We start from the raw sequence: 17679 nt of genomic DNA on the forward strand, positions 1-17679 counted from the left end.
CTCAGTGAATAAAGGCAATGTATTTGGCGCATTTAAACAAAACAGATTTATTAAACAGATATATTTATTTAAAAATATTTTACTCATCAAACATTTTTAGAAATTGAAAGATAATACAATTAAATTCAAGCAAAATATTGCAAAAAAAATTACAACCTACAAACTTTCAACAAAATTTGTCACGTTTTTTGCTTCTCTTGAATTTTCCTCTTCTTTAAATTTGTAATTAATATTTTTCTATAACATATACATTTGGGTGTGCTAGTTTTTGGGCCGTTATCATAAGTTATTTTGTTAGATAAGCTCCAGATTTGGCTTCAGTATTGACTAATCTAATGCAAATGCACAAATATAGTATTGTATAGCTTCCTATAAAAAATATTAATTTAAAATATAGATTTCTGGGGGGTGGACTTATATATGCTGAGCACTGTAGCTCTAGAGAAAGATACCTTTCAAGCTAGAAAATAACTGAAGCTTCTTAAATTTATAGGTTTGGTAGTGAGTAAAGACTTTGTCTGAAATCTACCATATTAAAGAAAAACTGCATTTTCTTCAGGCAAAAACAAATTCAAGGTGTTTAGGGGCTTCTGAAATTCTACATAAAATCAAGCTCACCTAAATAACAAAAAAAGTTTAACCAGGGAGTAAAACATTTGAAGATTTGAGTTTGATTGAAAAAAACATAAACTTTGACCTAATATTCATAGGAAGGATGTGGCACATATGCATGATGGGGGATTTCTAGTACAAAATTATTTCTTTCTGTCAAACTTTTACAAAAACAATACACATATCAAACCACACACTTGAAATTCAGCATACCAGCATAACCACACAATTATAGCTGCATATAAAAACAGACAACATGAATAAAGCCAAATTCCAATAAAAACACTTACATTTATGCAGTGTAACTGAAATGGAGAAAAAATAGCAAAAGTTTGCATGAGTGTTCAGTATGTCTGAGTAAAATATTAATATTTGTTTTATTCTACAAACGTCTGATCACGTTGTCCAAATTTCCAATAAAATACTGGGGTTTATTTTAACGATCTACACGCAAAGTCTAATTTCGTTTGTTAAGCACAAAGATTTGTTTCAAAACTATTTCTAAATTCAGTTTTAATTTTCAGCAAACGAATAAATGAACAATAATAACGAAGTGTGCTCAAAAAATTTAGTTATATCCAAATACACATGCTATGCCCCATATGGTCCAAAACCTGACAGGTGGACAAATTTATACTTATTTTTAATAAAACAAATATAAATATGCATATAATAAATAATACTACTACTAATAATAACATTATAGCAAAGCAAGTTGCCATGAATAAACAGAAAAAAGCCCCCCGAAATGAAGAAGGCATGCAGGCCTTCTATATTATATTTATATTTATGTAGAAAATAATAATTTTGTAACATTTTAATCCTTTAATTCTTTTTCATTTGTAAAAATATTTGTGTATTGCTCTACATCCTGCATGTTTTAAGCAATGTGTAAGCGAGGCGCATAACTAACGCGTTCTGGGCTGGACTTTAGACCTGCTTTGAGCTGGTCTATTGTGTAGTCTATTTGAGTTCCTCAAAATAGCAATGCGCCAACAATGCTCCTTAACACACCTCTTTTCTAGACCATGAGTCCACAAGTCTAGCAAATGATCTGCTATTTAAACAACGTGGCGCAAAATGGGAAAATTAGGGTTGTCCTGGTCTGAAAATAGCAACACGTCACAGCAAACATGTCTCATGCCTTATTGCGCCGGGTGTATGATAGGGCCCATTGTCTTATTCTTTCCAGGAAATTTTTATTTGTCAGAATAACAAATGTTTTCACTTGTTTTATCTTCAAAAAAAATCTTATTCTTTAACTGATTCCTTAACTCTTCTGAAGATAAAATGTGTTGTCTGTGAATGGATTTAAACTATGAATATAATCTGAAAATATGTCACCATATCTATGTAAAAAAACTCTAAAAAAAAAAAAAATGTTTTACTCATAAATATAAATGGTTTAAAATCGACAAAAACATTTCGAGTGGTCTTTTTTTTCCATGGTTGTTTAACAAGCTAAAACAATGTATTAAAAACACACATTATTTGTTCAAGTATGCACCTTTCATTGTCTGTTTAACCATTTTAATGTGCATAATATAAGGAAAAAATGTAACAAGCACACCTTTTACGGTTAAATTAAATTGTAGAAGACAAGTGAAAGTACAAATCCTCCAAAATAACACTTAAGTAATCAAGTAAAATTACTTGAGTATTTTACACCCCTGTTATTATACTTCACATGAGTAATATTTTGTATCGTTGAAACAGTAGTATGAAACAATGAAAGCAACGTTTACTATAACTGTACCACAATCATATTGCACTACTTGCTTCAACCTTAAATAAATCTTGCACAATATTAAACCTTAAATACCTCTCTTGCACAATATCCAGCACAACATTGTTCAGTCTCATGTAAAAGTACTTGTATAGCCTGTCTTATGTGTATAGCTTAACTATTTTATTTTAAAGTAAATGTTAGTTATGCATAGTTTTTTTTAAGATAGCTCTCATGTCCAGTGTTGTGTTTGTATTTATGATTAATCTAGCACCATTGTCCTGCGAGACAACATACAATAAAAACATACAATAAAACTCCACTTGACTTGACTTATTTGATTTGTGTCCACCTGATTGTCATCAAGGTTATTAGGTTTTGCATTTTAAATTAGTTTTTATTTCAATACTATTTTAAAATTTGCAATCAATTTCAGTTTAGTTTTAAGTTCCAGTAATGTTTTTGTTAGTTATTAAGCTATTTATATTTCATTTCAGTTTTAGTAGTTTATCAGAGTTAACAGAAAACATGTAGTGTAGACCAAAGCGAAGTTTAATGTTTGCACAACTTACATTATCTCTTGAGCAAACCTCTCAGTTTGAAACTGAATCCAAAGCCATACAAATGCAACTTAAACAAATAAAAGTCGAATATTAAACATATTAAACATAATATAACATGCTATAGTTTATATTTTTAGTGAATGTTTTAGGTTTTTTGTATATAATCATGCATGTGTTTAGTTGTAAAAACACCATACATGTGTTTCTCTATAACTATTTTTACACATATAATGAGTGCTTATGAATACTGAAAACCATTATTATTTTATAGCAGTTGTTTTTTCATTGATTGCTGCAGGCATGGGACAATAACCAGTTTCAAGATTTACCAGTTTTGGAAAAGTTATTTTTCTGTTACACCGTTCCTAAGCTATATGTTAGTTTTTTTAAAATGTTTTTTATTTCAGAAATACACAGAAATCTCTGTATTTGAAACCAATGAAGACAGTAGAAGTCAATGATTTATTTAAATTATTTAGCCTGACATGTTTACTGCTCCAAAATATTATAAATATTTCCTAAAATGAAATATCTTGTGATCAATGGGGGGACATTTTTTATTTTTTTTACCCAGACATTTATAAAGAACTTATTTTAGAGCAATAAACGCAACACCGGGATATCGTGAAGCTGTGATATTTTTATCCAAGATTATCTTACCGTCAGAAACTTATACCAGCCTATACTTGCTGCTGAAGGATAAGCATTTTATTAAGCTTTGTTAGTAAGTACGTAGTAAATATAGACATGAAGGCTTTTGCTTTAAAGGGTTAACTGCTATATTATGTGCACAAAGTATAGAGAAATGTTACCGGATGCTAGCGCATCCTGTTTTTGGGTGGGGGTGATGGAGAGTGACAAGATGTATAAGCTGTGTGTACGTGCTCTGAAACATCTGCCTTAAAAGGTGAACTGTTAAGAGAAGATACACAGATACCGGGAAGAGGAATATCTGGTTGCTGAATGGTCAAACTTTCAAGACAACACCATATAAGTCAAATAAGTTTAGAGAGTGTGTGAGAGACAGTATAAAGCATGAAGGACAGTATCATGGGCAGAGGCTGATACAGTAGTACATCTCTCCTGCGCAGAAATTGTACTCTCTAACTTCTTGCATTCAAAATAAAACTTGTTAATTTTCAATTCAGATCTCCGTCAATTTTTGAACATGCAATGGACCATTTGAGTCCTACACTGCTAGTTTTAGTTTTCATTTATTATGGATATTTTATTTTATTTTATTTCAATTACAAAAATATTTTGACCAATAGTTTTTGTCTTAGTTTTCATTTACTAGAATAACCTTGTTTGTTACATTATGGATTTACAACACTGCTCACCTCAAAACATAAACCATAATTTTTATATATTTAAATAAGTTAAAACTTCTCAGAAACTTGCACTACAAAATAACAAAATAAATTAAACACACTCAAAATAAATACACTTAAATCTATTAAATGCACTCAGATTTATGTTTAAGTAAAATACATTTTGTTTCAACAGAATTTAAATATTGTGGGCGTGGTTTCGGAGTCAACACATGAAAGGATTATAAAAAGGGTCTCTGCAGAGCAAAAGTGGGCGTTTCTGAATATGTGGGTGTTTCTAAAACAAGCAATGAAAATGATGCAGTTACCTGACCCCACCCCTAAACAAATCAGTCACTATGACGTGACCCAATCAGGATTAAGCGATTAAAACGCCCCTTTGTGTTGGCCACGCCCATCAACCTGATAACTCCCATTACTTTCCTGACATAAAAACTCATTAAAGCATTACATTAAACTATGCGAAATACAAACATATGTGAACAAAAACCGCAGAAACAACGCCGTCCAATGATGATACTAACATTCAATAATAATGTTGGAACAAAAGTTTACTTATTTGTGTACAATAAACATATTTGTGTGCACGCGCATGTTCCCTGTTTATCATACAGTAGCACAGCGACACATTAAAAACAACTCGTTATAACATTAATTCAAGTAAAATGACAGGTCAAACACATCCCAAAATAGTATAACTAATCAATTTGTGAATATTTAGCTGCAGCAAAATTGCGAGTACAAAGATTAAGACATATTGAGAACATGTAAAAACAACAACGTTACTGTAAATGTACTCACAGGTGAGTCGAGTTTCACTGCATTCCTGCACTTTAGAGCAGCGTGTGTCGGTTGTTTTAGTTGACAGACTAGTATATATGTTGTTTAGTGACTTTAAAACACTGTCACTGAGCTGTCATCTTCAGCATAAGTATTCAAAACAGTTTACTATCCAAAACAAACGCCATGCTGCCAAGAAGCTGTCAGACTAAACGTGAAGGCACGAGCACTGTCTAGTGGAGCGGATGGTGAACTGCAATACAATTTCCAATACATAATCGTATAATAATAAAGCCTGCAGGGTCACCGTCAAATATGTATCAAAGTTGGCTAGACGAAATTAAAATCTCTCAAACACAATTTAACTCACTCAGACTCAAGCTAAAGTCGATTAATGTGCACAAAGCAGATGACCAAAGGTGATTGTCAGCTCCCTCTTGTGGCACATAAGTGTGTCAGAAGGGTTCATTTGTTAGCGGTGTTGGTTTGAATATACCTTAGCGGGTAAAAAAGGACATAGGCGTGTAGGGAAAACTGGGTGGTTTAGCAACGCAACGCCCGCCCCCTGAAACATAGTGCCCGCCCCCTGAAACATCGACCGTCAGACAATCCATGCCCCCCCCCCCCCCCCCCCCCCCCCCGTCATTTCCAGATGACTGGGCGGGTATTTTTGCATTTCGGCGGTTTTCGGATAGTTTTTTGGCTGGAATCAGTCAGTTACATCTTGCAACACTGTTTATAAATATTAACTTTACAGGACAAACGTCAATATTAGCCAGTTCCAGGTAAGATGGCAGTTCATACATTTGACAACAATTGCGTGTTTTTTGTGTCTGGGCGTTTGTTAAAAGAACACCTCAATTCAGCTGTTACATTATTATAGGTACTGTTGTGTTGATTGCAAGCACGTGCTCAAAATTGTAAACAAGACTTTTCGTTTCGGGAATTTGTCTTTATTTGTTTAAAATTAAGGCGTAGCATGTTTGCTCACAGTTAGACACATTTGTTAACATATATTCATGCAGTGCATTTGGGTTGTTGACACGACGTTGCGTTTCCAAAAATAAGTAGTTATCGTTTAATATGCAGTAAATGGCTAAACATTTCTTTGTCTTCAATGAACCTCTTGTTATGTAAAAAACTGCTGTGTTATTCAAATCAAAACGGCAATAATCTTTTCATCATCTTTATATTTCTAAAAACATAGGAACTTGATACATTTTGTCACTGAAAAAGTCTTCTGGTGTGAAAGTATATGCTCATTTTAATTTGAGTATTGATAAAGTTAGTGACCCCTTGTATTTTATTCAAACTTCTAACATAAATATATACATATTCCCCCCAAACAATAGTTTACTGCAATTTTCTGAATGTTCCCTGGATTTGATTGGTTTGAGTAAAACTTTAATTATTACTTTGATAAAATTAACTTTTTTAAAATCAAATGTTTTTGTTTTTCAGATGTCGCCTTTTCAAAAGCCTGCTTCATGCCGATCCAGTGTCAAGCTGATTGAATAGTACATGGTTTGCTTCCTATTGTGGCTTCTTCTTTTGGTTTCAGCTGTTGGACAGGTACCTTTTCCAAGTCTTTTCATATTATAGCAAGTGCCTCACTGACTGCATTTACATGGATGTCAGTAATCGAATCATTTGACTTATTCTGAATAAGACGATAATATAATTAAGGTTTTTTACATGAGTTGCTCTACATGTTATAGCATAATTTGATTAAGATAATTGCGTCATCATGCTATCCATATTTTCTCTGGAGTTTCATCTGATTTCAGGTGTTTCTTTTTTGATTTGTCGACTTTAACTGCAGTTTGGCACTTTCACTTTCATTCAGGAACATTTCATGCATTCCCCCATGACAAACTAGATTTGACATTAGGGCTGCACAATATTGAAAAAAGTGACATTGCAATATTTGATTTTTATGCAATTATATATTGTGACATGAATATAATTTGACAAAATGATATTTAACTCTATTTGAGAGAATTCATGATTTAAAAAAAAATGTTTTTCTTAATTTTTACCTAAAAACCAGATCTCCCATAAATTCTGAATCAGAATAGAGCACAGCTACTTTCTCTTCACAATCCCTCCAATAGGGCACTATAATATACCTCTTTGTCACAGCTTGGTTTAAAAAGACCTTTGACATGGTTATGCCTAATGTGGCCTCATAATGGTGGATACTTCACAAACTTGCTGACTGGGAATTTTCCCTGAGAAAATTTGTGTAATTTTTGTCTCCTTTTTCATTTCTGTAGGATCATTTACAAGGCCTTGTACCATAAATATGAAATGCTGAGACATGTTACCTGCATCAGAGGATTTTCAGCAAAACTTACAGTAAGCCCTTGAATATCTCTAGACACAGTGCCAGATTTAGGGATTTTTTTCCATTCATTTTTAAACTTGCGCTGTCTCCATGACTTTCTGGTCATTTAAAATCAGACATGTTAGAGATGCAGTGAAAGGCTGGAATAGCCTTTATTCTAAAACCGTCTGTTCTTGCATCCCTCAATTTTCTAACTTTAATGTACACTTCAAAAACGTATTTTCTTGCATACAGTTTTTGTTTATAGTCCAAATATACATAAAATCGTAAATCTAAAAACATTTTCTAGACTGTCTTCGTTTTTTGAAAAAAATGTAATAAATCTGTCAGTGGGGTAAGCAAAATAATATTGTTTTTGTTTTGAAGTAAGATTTTTATTTGCTTTTTAATTCTTTATTATATGTTTTTACTTATTTTATAAACAAGACAAAACCTCTAAGAAAGAAAATGTTTAATATTTATATTTTGCAGTGACATTATGTGTAATTGACAGTATTCAGGCTTTGTCATGTCCTTTTTATTTTTTGGACATGAAACCAACAACTATTAGTCACTATTTAGTGTATTAATATAATATCTACACAAATAATTATCATTAAATTAAAAATTATTTATCACAAAAAATTATAATTAACAATCCTTTCATTTTTTTAAAACAACTTAGTATCTTTTACTTGTTAAGAAAATGCTTATTGATTTAAGAATTTTAGATATTTGGCCCAGAAACAAGACAAAAACTTTAAGAAAACGTTTTATTATCAACATTACTTTGTTGTCTCCTTTTTCTCTTTTGGACAAGCAATTTCAGTTACAAAAATGATACCAACAATTGTTAGTCACTATTTATTGCATTAATATATTATAAACAAAAATAATTATTCATTCATTCATTCATTTTCTTTTTCTTAGTCCCTTGTTTATCACAAAATAAAATAAGTAACAATTTTATCAATGGTGTAAGCAAAATAATACTGTTTTTGGTTTGAAGTAAGATTTTATTTGCTTTCTTAATTGTTTATTTATTTTTTTTACTTATTTTTTTTTCTGAAAACAAGATAGTATCTTTTACCTGTTAGGAAAATGCTTATTGATTTTAAGAATTCTATATATTTGGCCCAGAAACAAGACAAAACATTGTATTATTGACAGTACTCAGGCTTTGTTGTTTCCTTTTTCTCTTTTGGACAAGCAGTTTCTGTTAAATAAAATGATACTAACCAATATAAGTCACTATTTATTGCATTAATATAATATAAACAAACATATCATTCAATAATTCTATTAATTTAATATTTTAAAATAAATCATTTTGAACAGTGAGAAAAAAAGGAAATGTTTCTTTAAAAACTAAGCAAAACTCCCATTAGATGCCAGTGAATCGTTGGAGTCACTTTCAGATGATTCATTCAGTGTTATTTTGGAAATTATTATTAATGCAATTAAATGCATTGAAGAAAAAAAAGATTAATTTGGTTTACTGATTAAAAAAAACTGATAACAATTTATATGGGCTGAATTTAAACAAATTAAATTTAGTAATGTTAAACATAATTTGTCCGTTCAAGTTTAGCTCATATAAATTGTTTGCAATCACTTTCCTTAAACATAGTAAATCCAATAAATAATTTTTTATGCAATTATTATCTTAAAATCTTTTGTATTGTTCAGGACATAAATCATTGGATAGTATGACCAGCGTAAAAGTAAATAGATAAAATATAATCTGTCCTTTCCTTGAAGACCAGGCCCATGGCATGTGTTACAATGAAATTAGATAAGAATATTATTAATATTAGTGGTATTTTTATTTAAACACTTCAGTCTATTTTCTTATTTGTTGAATTTCTAATTTTGTGGAAGTAATAATTATCATTGCATAAATCACTGACAAATAAAACATATTAATACATTAATATGAAAATTTAGACTATAAATGCATCCTTTTTTTAAATTATTTGTATATTTTCATGTTATATTGTATTAATGAACTGTTAATCACTAGTAAGTATTGTAATGTATAAATATAATATTAGCGAACATCATTAATCAATGCTAATAATATACTGTTACAATGAAATTATGTGATTAATTAGGAATGATATTTTTAATTAACCACTTAAGTCACTAGTATTGACTGATCTGTTCAACCTCAAGCCTTGTGAAAGCAATAATCATCATTACATTAACCACTGAAATCACTGTGTCTGCAATATATAACAAATATAGTACAGAATAAAATATAATATACATCTAATACAAATCTGAGGATTTATCACAGTATTAAGACCATTCAATGTCAGTGCAATAAAGATTCTTATGTAAATGAGTAGATTCTATTTTTTTAAACGCTGTCAGTAAAATTACAAAGTAGTCTTTATATAAATAAATCATTAAAAATATAAAGCATACATTATCTTACTGATCTCCAGTCAGTTCAACAACACACCAATTGCTGTGAAATTACAGCCTTGTACATCTTTAGCACTGTTGGGTGCCGGCTGGGCCAGTTGGTGATTCTGTGTTGAGATTGCATGTTCTCCTTGTGCTCGCATGGGTTTCCTCCGGGTACTTCGGTTTCCTCCCACAGTCCAGATGCATGCAGACATGCAGTATAAGTTAATTGAATAAATTAATTGCCAGTAGTATATTAGTGTGAGAGTGTATGGGTGTTTCTTAGTATTGGCTTACAAACAGAAGGGTATCCACTGTGTAAAACATACAGGCAATAATTTATCAGACAACCCCTGTTAAACAAAGGAATAAGCCAAAGGAAAATGAATGATTGAATGAATTCATGGGAGCTCTCGACACCTACCTGAGCTCAGACTCCCCTCTAACCTGATAATACAGAAGGGAGCTCCAGGCTCGAGGATCATCTGAGCTCAGGGCTTTCTCCTGGGACAGCATGCTAAGTGTGAACTCTTGAAACTGTAAACCCTAAATAAATATACATTTGATCTGTGCTAGAAATGATATTTCATTAATATCTTTCAAATTTTGAAAAGCATGTTTACTGTTGTGTGTCATGGGAATTTTGATTAGTTTTTATCGTTTTTGTCCCTTTCACTGGAATTTAAAACGACTTTCCTATTTGAAATGATTTCTGTGATGGCCATCATGATATTTTTGAGGATTTCCTTATTATATTCTGCCCTTTATTTTTTTCAGAAAACCAATGTGGCAACTGTTTTAGAAGAAGACGGACCGTACACACTATTTGCTCCAACAAATGTAGCTTTTGCCTTGATGAAGCCAGACTATTTAGACTACCTAAAATCTGAAGAGGTAACATACAATATAATAACTGGTTATAAATTATTTTAACTTATACACTTATGCTTTGTCAAAAGCCTCAATTTACTTTTCTCTTTCCTCTTGTAGAGTAAAATAAAACTACTTGAACTGATGCCCAATCACATAGTGTCTACGACTCCGGTTTGTATGCAGATGGGTGCAAATGTGTGTTCAAATGCATTTCTAAATCATTGACTACTAATGGCTGTCATATCTATTTACAGCTAAGCGCCTGTCATTGTGTCAAACCCTCGTGCTGTGACCATGGCTGAACAGGTCCTGACATTTAATGTGACTACTGCTGTAAGTAATAATTTTATTCAGCTAAAAAAATTAAAGCATTGAATCCAGTTTTTTATGCACTAGTTTTTAAAACTGCATTAGATCAGTATGTGTAGTTTCACAAACTAATTTCAAGAGGAGCACATGATATGATTGAACGCGGCTGGTCTCCCATTTGTAATCATTAGCAAGCCAACCGGATTATTCAAAATTCACCATAAATATACTGTCTAGCACCCCCCTATCTTTTTTTTTTAACCCCCCCCCAACACCATCTCCCTCTTTTCTCCTTTACCATGGGGAGTTCTCGAAAACTATTTACAGCATGCCAAACCTGCTAATGTTATAAAGCAATATCTAAGTGTGAACTCTTGTATTATTAAGTATTATTATTGTGCTGTTCAAATTGAATTGTTTAATTTAATTTTTTTTTATCTTATGTTATAAATGTGTCTTATACTTTTTTTTTATTGAAAGACTTCCTTTGCAAGGGGATATTTAGAAAGTTTTGTTAGTAAAAAACTAAAAAAACAAGAACATAAGTGGTATATTTCTTGTTTCTGTTTCATTGATTTATTTTAGGTGTGTATGCAAACCTGGTTTTCAAGGAGATGGATATTGTGCATGGAAAGTGATCCCTACTCTTTACCTCATCGTGGAGGCTTCAGCAAAAATGTAAGTGAAATACATTTATTTATTTATTTATTTATTTATTTATTTATTTATTTATTCATTCATAAATACAAGGACAATGTACATGTTGTGCCAGAGTTAGCTATAAAGCTAATTTAAGTTGTCCTTGCAGACAATCACACATTGTGGTGGTGCAAGATCATTAAATATTTTATACATTAAACACACATCAGCATAAACTAAAATATTATCAAATGTGTTTTTCCTTTTCTTATATTTCAAATACAAGTTTTATAATTATTTTTTAATTTATTAAATATTTTGTTTTATTGTAAATCACTTTGCATCAACTACCATTGTGTAAAATTGTGCTCTATAAATGCCTTGCCTTGCCTTATGTTGTTCAATACAATTACAGTAATGAAAGCTCCTTGGCCCTTTAACTAAATTCTTTACAGTTTGTTTATGAATAATAATCAATGGTTTTAATGTTGTAATGTCCGTGTGGGACCGACTTGTAGCACAAGAAGATAAATGAGGGAAGATCACTGTATTCATAAAAAGTTTAGCAGCAGCCATAGGTAACTGATGCCTGATGTTTCTATAAATCAATTAGATTTATATTAGAATCCATAATTAAATATTTAAAATGATCAACAATGTTTATTACTTCTCCATTACCTAAAATATCTGGGCAATGCTCCACAATTTACATGATTAAAAAAAACAGTCCTGCAGTTTTACTTACATTGAGGGTAAGACAAGGGTGACATAACCAGTCTGAAACTTTCAAATATGCAACAGTAAGTTTGTTAGCAGCTTGTTCTTTGGTTTTTTTGTGGGTATATACTACTGTGTTGTAAATCTGCAGGTAAATCTTTAATGTATAAACTAAACAAAATTGGTCGAAAAATTGATCCCTGTGGAACTCCAATATCACAATTAATAAATGGTGAACGTACATCATTAATCTTTATACATCTGTGTGTTTGTGTTTCACTCATTTCCCCTCAGGCCATATGCATAAAGACTGGTCCCGGGACACACATGTGCACGTGTCTGAGTGGATGGAGGGAGGATGGAGACGAGTGCCAGGCCATTAATAACTGTTTGGATCCATCCAGAGGAGGGTGTCACCCTAATGCCACCTGCATCTACGTGGGCCCAGGACAGGTGAGAGACGCCGTTGTGCTTCCAGAACTACGTCTATTTAGATCTGCAGGATTGTTAATGAATGTTATCCCACCTTAGACTGAGTGTGCTTGCAGAAGTGGTTACCACGGCAACGGGAGGGAGTGTGAACCTGTCAATCAGTGTGTGGAGCAGAAGGGTGGATGCCATTTCCTGGTCAGTGTTCAGACCAAACAAGGCATGCAATTGTATGAATATCAGCCACATCTTGTAATTTTTCACATATTCCCATAGGCCACCTGCCAATTCCTGAACCCAGATGGATGGCATTGTGTGTGTGAAGATGGCTATGCTGGTGATGGGAAAATTTGTTATGGTACTTTTGGTACAGGTAATACATCTTTATTTATGACTATAGCGCTTTAAACAATGTAGATTCTGTCAAAGCAGCTTAACATAGATGACGTTCTAGTGAATTCAGTTCAGTACTATATAAGGCTAAATACTGGGTGTTATATTAAGTTTAAAACTTGCTTCACAACAAAACTTTCAGGAGACACTTCCTTTCACAAACCCTCTCCTGTTCCAGCATGGGATAATAAAGACATGTCCACTGACTGTTCACTTTAAATTCCCACCAGAAGCAGCCATTTCTGCTTGCCTTTTTACAAATTCAATCATACTACTTGTTACTGTTTACTACAGGGTTGTCCAAAGTCGGTCCTGGAGGGTTGCTTCAACACACCTGCCTTGACATTTCTAGAATGCCTAGTAAGAGCTTGATTAGCTGGTTCAGGTGTGTTTGATTAGGGTTTAAGCTAAACTCTCCAGGACACCTGCCCTCCAGGACCGAGTGTGAACACCCCTGGTTTACTATAGTCTGCGAGTGGCACAATAGGACAGCGTTTCTCTTATTGTTGAATACGTTTTAATTATGCTATGCAGAGGTCAGGCAGTACTAAATGATATACTCTCTTCAGATGCTATTACTTTAAAGGAATTTGATTTGATAAATATTCTATGTATTGTTTAATTTTGCTTTTCAGGAGGTGTCGACCATCCCAGATCTTCTAGGATTTAACCAGTGGATCTCCGTAAGTTACAATTTAGTGTGTTTTTAATGTTGACATTTGTTTAAAAGCAATAGTTATCATTTGCCAAGTATTTCAGAGGCTGTGTGTGCAGGTAACAACATTAAATAATCCCTGTTCACATGAATCTGCTGAAATGACTAAATACTCAAAGCTTATGCATGTCAGGCCGAAACCCATTATCACCTTTTTTGCAAAAATTGAATCCCCCCACCCAAAAACTAACATTTAGAAAATTGTATTATGTAGCCACAAATACACAATACTGCGTACAGTGCGAAGTTTTGTTGTTGTTGTTGTTTTTGTCAAAAATGGTGTTGTCTAAAAACCCATTTGGTTGCGTTTTTACAATTGAACCACTAGATGGAGACAAGGGACTGTTTTTATTTTGTAAACGAGTCAGTAACTGAATCATTCACACCTTTTTCATCACAATTTTGTGAAAATTATGAAATAATGACTGAACATTTGCATTTGTTTGATAAGTTATACAAAAACAACATTGTCAAGCACACTTTTTTTTTATCCATGGCCTCTTAATCGCATGATGAAAGTAAAAAAAAAAAAATAGAAAAACAATATTAGTGTTTAAGTTATTAGTTAGTTTGTTAGTTGTGTGCACACTAACTAGTGTTGTTGTTTTGTAATGTATGCTCACTGTACAACATGCCTAAAGTTCATTTCAATAATTCTTACTAAATATTATTTATAATGCATTATCATTTTCTGTCTAAAGAGCTGCGCATCGTTGGATTTGCTCTTCAGTGTTTGGACTCTCAGTAGTGATTTTTAAACCACACTGAACTGAGCTAAACTGAACTGAACTTAAACACTACAAACTGAACTACACTGTTCCAATTTACCTTTTATGTGAAGCTGCTTTGACACAATCTACATTGTATAAGCGCTATACAAATAAAGGTGAATTGAATTGAAGCATGATTATTTATTTATTTATTTATTTATTTATTTATTTATTAGCACAATTGACATAAACATGCTTTTTGAAACATTGATATGCTATATTTTAAATTTTTTTTTAAAAACCTCTTTGGTTGCGTTTTTGCAGTTGAGCCACTAGATGGAGACAAGTCAGTAACTGAATCATTCATTCTTTTTCGTCACAATTTCATAAAAAAAAAAAAAAAAGAAATATTTGCATTTGTTTGCTAAACTATTCAAAAACAACACTGCCAAGCACACACTTTTTTCCATGGCCTCTTAATTATGTGATTAAAATTTTAAAAAGAAAAGAAAAAGAAAACCAATATTAGTGTGTTTAGTTAGTTAGTTGCAGGCACACTGTTGGGTTTTTGTTGTTTTTTTAATGTATGCTCACTTAATAACATGCCTAGAGTTCATTAGAATAATTCGTACTAAATATTATTTATATTACATTATAATTTTTTGTCTAAAGCCTGAATTATGATTATTTATTAGCACAATTACATAAAATATTGTTGAAATATTGATATGCTATGTTTTAAATTTTCTAGTCATTTTTACATTTCCCCTTATTCTTCTGTCTAAAAACCCCTTTGGTTGCGTTTTTGCAATTGAGCCACTAGATGGAGACAAGGGACTGTTTTATTTTGTAAACAAGTCAGTAACTGAATCATTCACACGTTTTTTTGTCACAATTTTGTCAAAAATATGAAATATTGACTGAATATTTGCATTTGTTTGCTAAGTTATACAAAAACAACACTGTCAAGCACACTTTTTTTTATCCATGGCATCTTAATCGTATGATAAAAGTCAAATATAAAAATGAAACCAATATAAGTGTTTAGTTAGTTAGTTGCGGGCACACTGTAGGGTTGTTGTTGTTGTTTTTTAATGCATGCTCACTGTATAACATGCCTGAAGTTCATTTGAATAATTCCTACTAAATATTATTTATATTACTTTTTTTCCTATCTGAAGCCTGAAATATATAGTTAACTGACTGTTTGTTTATTTATTTATTTACTTATTTATTAGCACAATTGACATAAAAATATAGCAAATTGATGTGCTATATTTTAAATTTTCTAGTCATTTTAACATTCCTCCTAATTCTAATGGTTATTTCTATTTTCTCATTTCTGTTTTGTGTATTTAATAAAGCAGTAGAATTATTTTTCATGTGTTCTAATTTCTGTGATTACAGTAATAATAATGCTTCATTTGTTTATTATCAGATGAGCAGAAAGAGAAGATGCATGTACACCCGGGTGTTGCATGGAGACACGTTGCTGACCATTGGATGTAAATTTTCTTGTGAGAAAATCGCCATTGTATGTACATTATACAGTCATTGGGTTTTCACAGCCATTAGTGTTTAAGTAAAATATAAATTTGCTTTGCTTATAAAGTAAATCTAAGTGGATTTGCATTTTAAACATTAAATAAAACTTAAAAAGACATTATTTTTTATTTAACAATATTAAGGTTTTAGTTATGATACTCCCAAAATAATTCAGCAGAAATCCGCAGATTTTTACCAAAATTCTCGGCAGAAATAACAAAAAATGTCTGCAGATTCCGCCTGGCCCTAGGTATTAGCCAATTAAAAGGCTCCTATTTGTTCTGATATAGCACTGAGCTTTTATAATAACTGTACATTCTGTTTAGAGTGCAAGTGTGTCCACGGACGCTGCAAAGATGGTATAGATGGAGATGGCAGCTGTGCATGTGATATGGGCTGGAGAGGAGTAAACTGTGACAATGGTATGATATTAACCTACTGCATAAACACACACAGATCTCAAAAGGTATTCATTACATATATATTTTGTAAACTGCAAATAAAAATGAAGCTATGTGGATTGTTTTCAGCTATTAAATCAGATATGTGCGGAGGAAAGTGCCACAGCAGTGTCAAGTAAGTTGGCCTTCAAATTACTATCAAAGAGGTGTTATTCTATTATTTAATGCTTCGAATAGCACACACAGCCATCATTATGTTGTTTATAAGAAGTCTAATAGACGTCTTAACTAAGACAGGGCAAAGTTTGGGCTGTGAAAATCTAATAGATGTCTAAGAATTGTCCAAATCTAGACTAGTCATCAAATACAAAGGAATAAATAACTAAACGTGAATTCTGCCTGTTTATTTGATGATTAGTGTAATTTGTGCTATTCTAAGGCATCTATCGCATTTAGTACAGTTTTTTTTCCAGCTGCTTACACACATTTTCAAAACAGTGTCCCCTTTTTTCAAAACTTTACACACAACTCCTAAAACTGTACTCACAAAATGCCTCACATCTGCTTCAAAATGCAACGCTACTTTCAAAATGCCATAAACACACGTCAGAATGAAGCATTTGCAGCAAATGGCAAACACTTTTCATAATAGTAAATGCTTGGATAAACCAGGTCAGCACTGTTGTTCTAAATCTAAAGCTCTTTGCTCTTTAGGCTTATATCTACATTTCGATACAATATTTTACAATGACAGTAATCTGCTGAGAGGACTAACAGGTACACTGTAAACACCAATCACATGAAAAAACTGAAAATATTTATTAGGTCAAACATTGTTGTTTATAGCATAAAAAACATACTGTATGTAAAAATGAAAAAGAAAGCAAAAAAAAAAAAAATACCATATGTAAAGCAAAAGTATGGGGGAGGGGGCTAGGGGGAGTGTCCATTTTCTGGAGAAGTGTCATGTGGGCGTAGGGTTGGTCATCATACACTTTACAGTGCTACGCTCAGAAGAATTCCTTCTATTCTTTTAGAATTTGTGTTTTTTTTTTTTTTGGACCAGAACAGCCCAGTGTTCCATCACCATTGGCCTAGACCAGGGGTCACCAATCTTGGTCCTGGAGGGCCGGTGTCCCTGTAGGGTTTAGCTCCAACTTGCCTCAACACACCTGCCTGGATGTTTCAAATACACCTA

At 32.3% G+C, this 17679-nt stretch overlaps 1 protein-coding gene and 1 long non-coding RNA gene across 2 annotated transcripts in view; one reads left to right on the forward strand and one right to left on the reverse strand.

Moving 5' to 3' along the window:
* The window catches only part of LOC130223172 (uncharacterized), a 31558-nt gene extending 26369 nt beyond the window's left edge, over positions 1-5189 (reverse strand). The window contains exon 1 of the long non-coding RNA XR_008836607.1: positions 5034-5189. This is a non-coding gene — a long non-coding RNA (uncharacterized LOC130223172). The remainder of the gene's footprint in view (positions 1-5033) is intronic.
* Positions 5190-10539: 5350 nt separating this feature from the next.
* LOC130223167 (stabilin-2-like) lies at positions 10540-16040 on the forward strand. Its single transcript, XM_056455889.1, has 9 exons — positions 10540-10644; positions 10741-10794; positions 10878-10956; positions 11518-11610; positions 12583-12741; positions 12820-12915; positions 12994-13090; positions 13746-13793; positions 15974-16040. The coding sequence occupies exons 3-8, from the start codon at positions 10918-10920 to the stop codon at positions 13778-13780; spliced, it is 519 nt and encodes a 172-aa protein (XP_056311864.1). The 5' UTR covers positions 10540-10644; positions 10741-10794; positions 10878-10917; the 3' UTR covers positions 13781-13793; positions 15974-16040.
* Positions 16041-17679: the final 1639 nt, after the last annotated feature.

This window comes from Danio aesculapii, chromosome 4, assembly GCF_903798145.1.
Source record: "Danio aesculapii chromosome 4, fDanAes4.1, whole genome shotgun sequence".
In the NCBI taxonomy this organism is placed as follows: domain Eukaryota; kingdom Metazoa; phylum Chordata; class Actinopteri; order Cypriniformes; family Danionidae; genus Danio; species Danio aesculapii.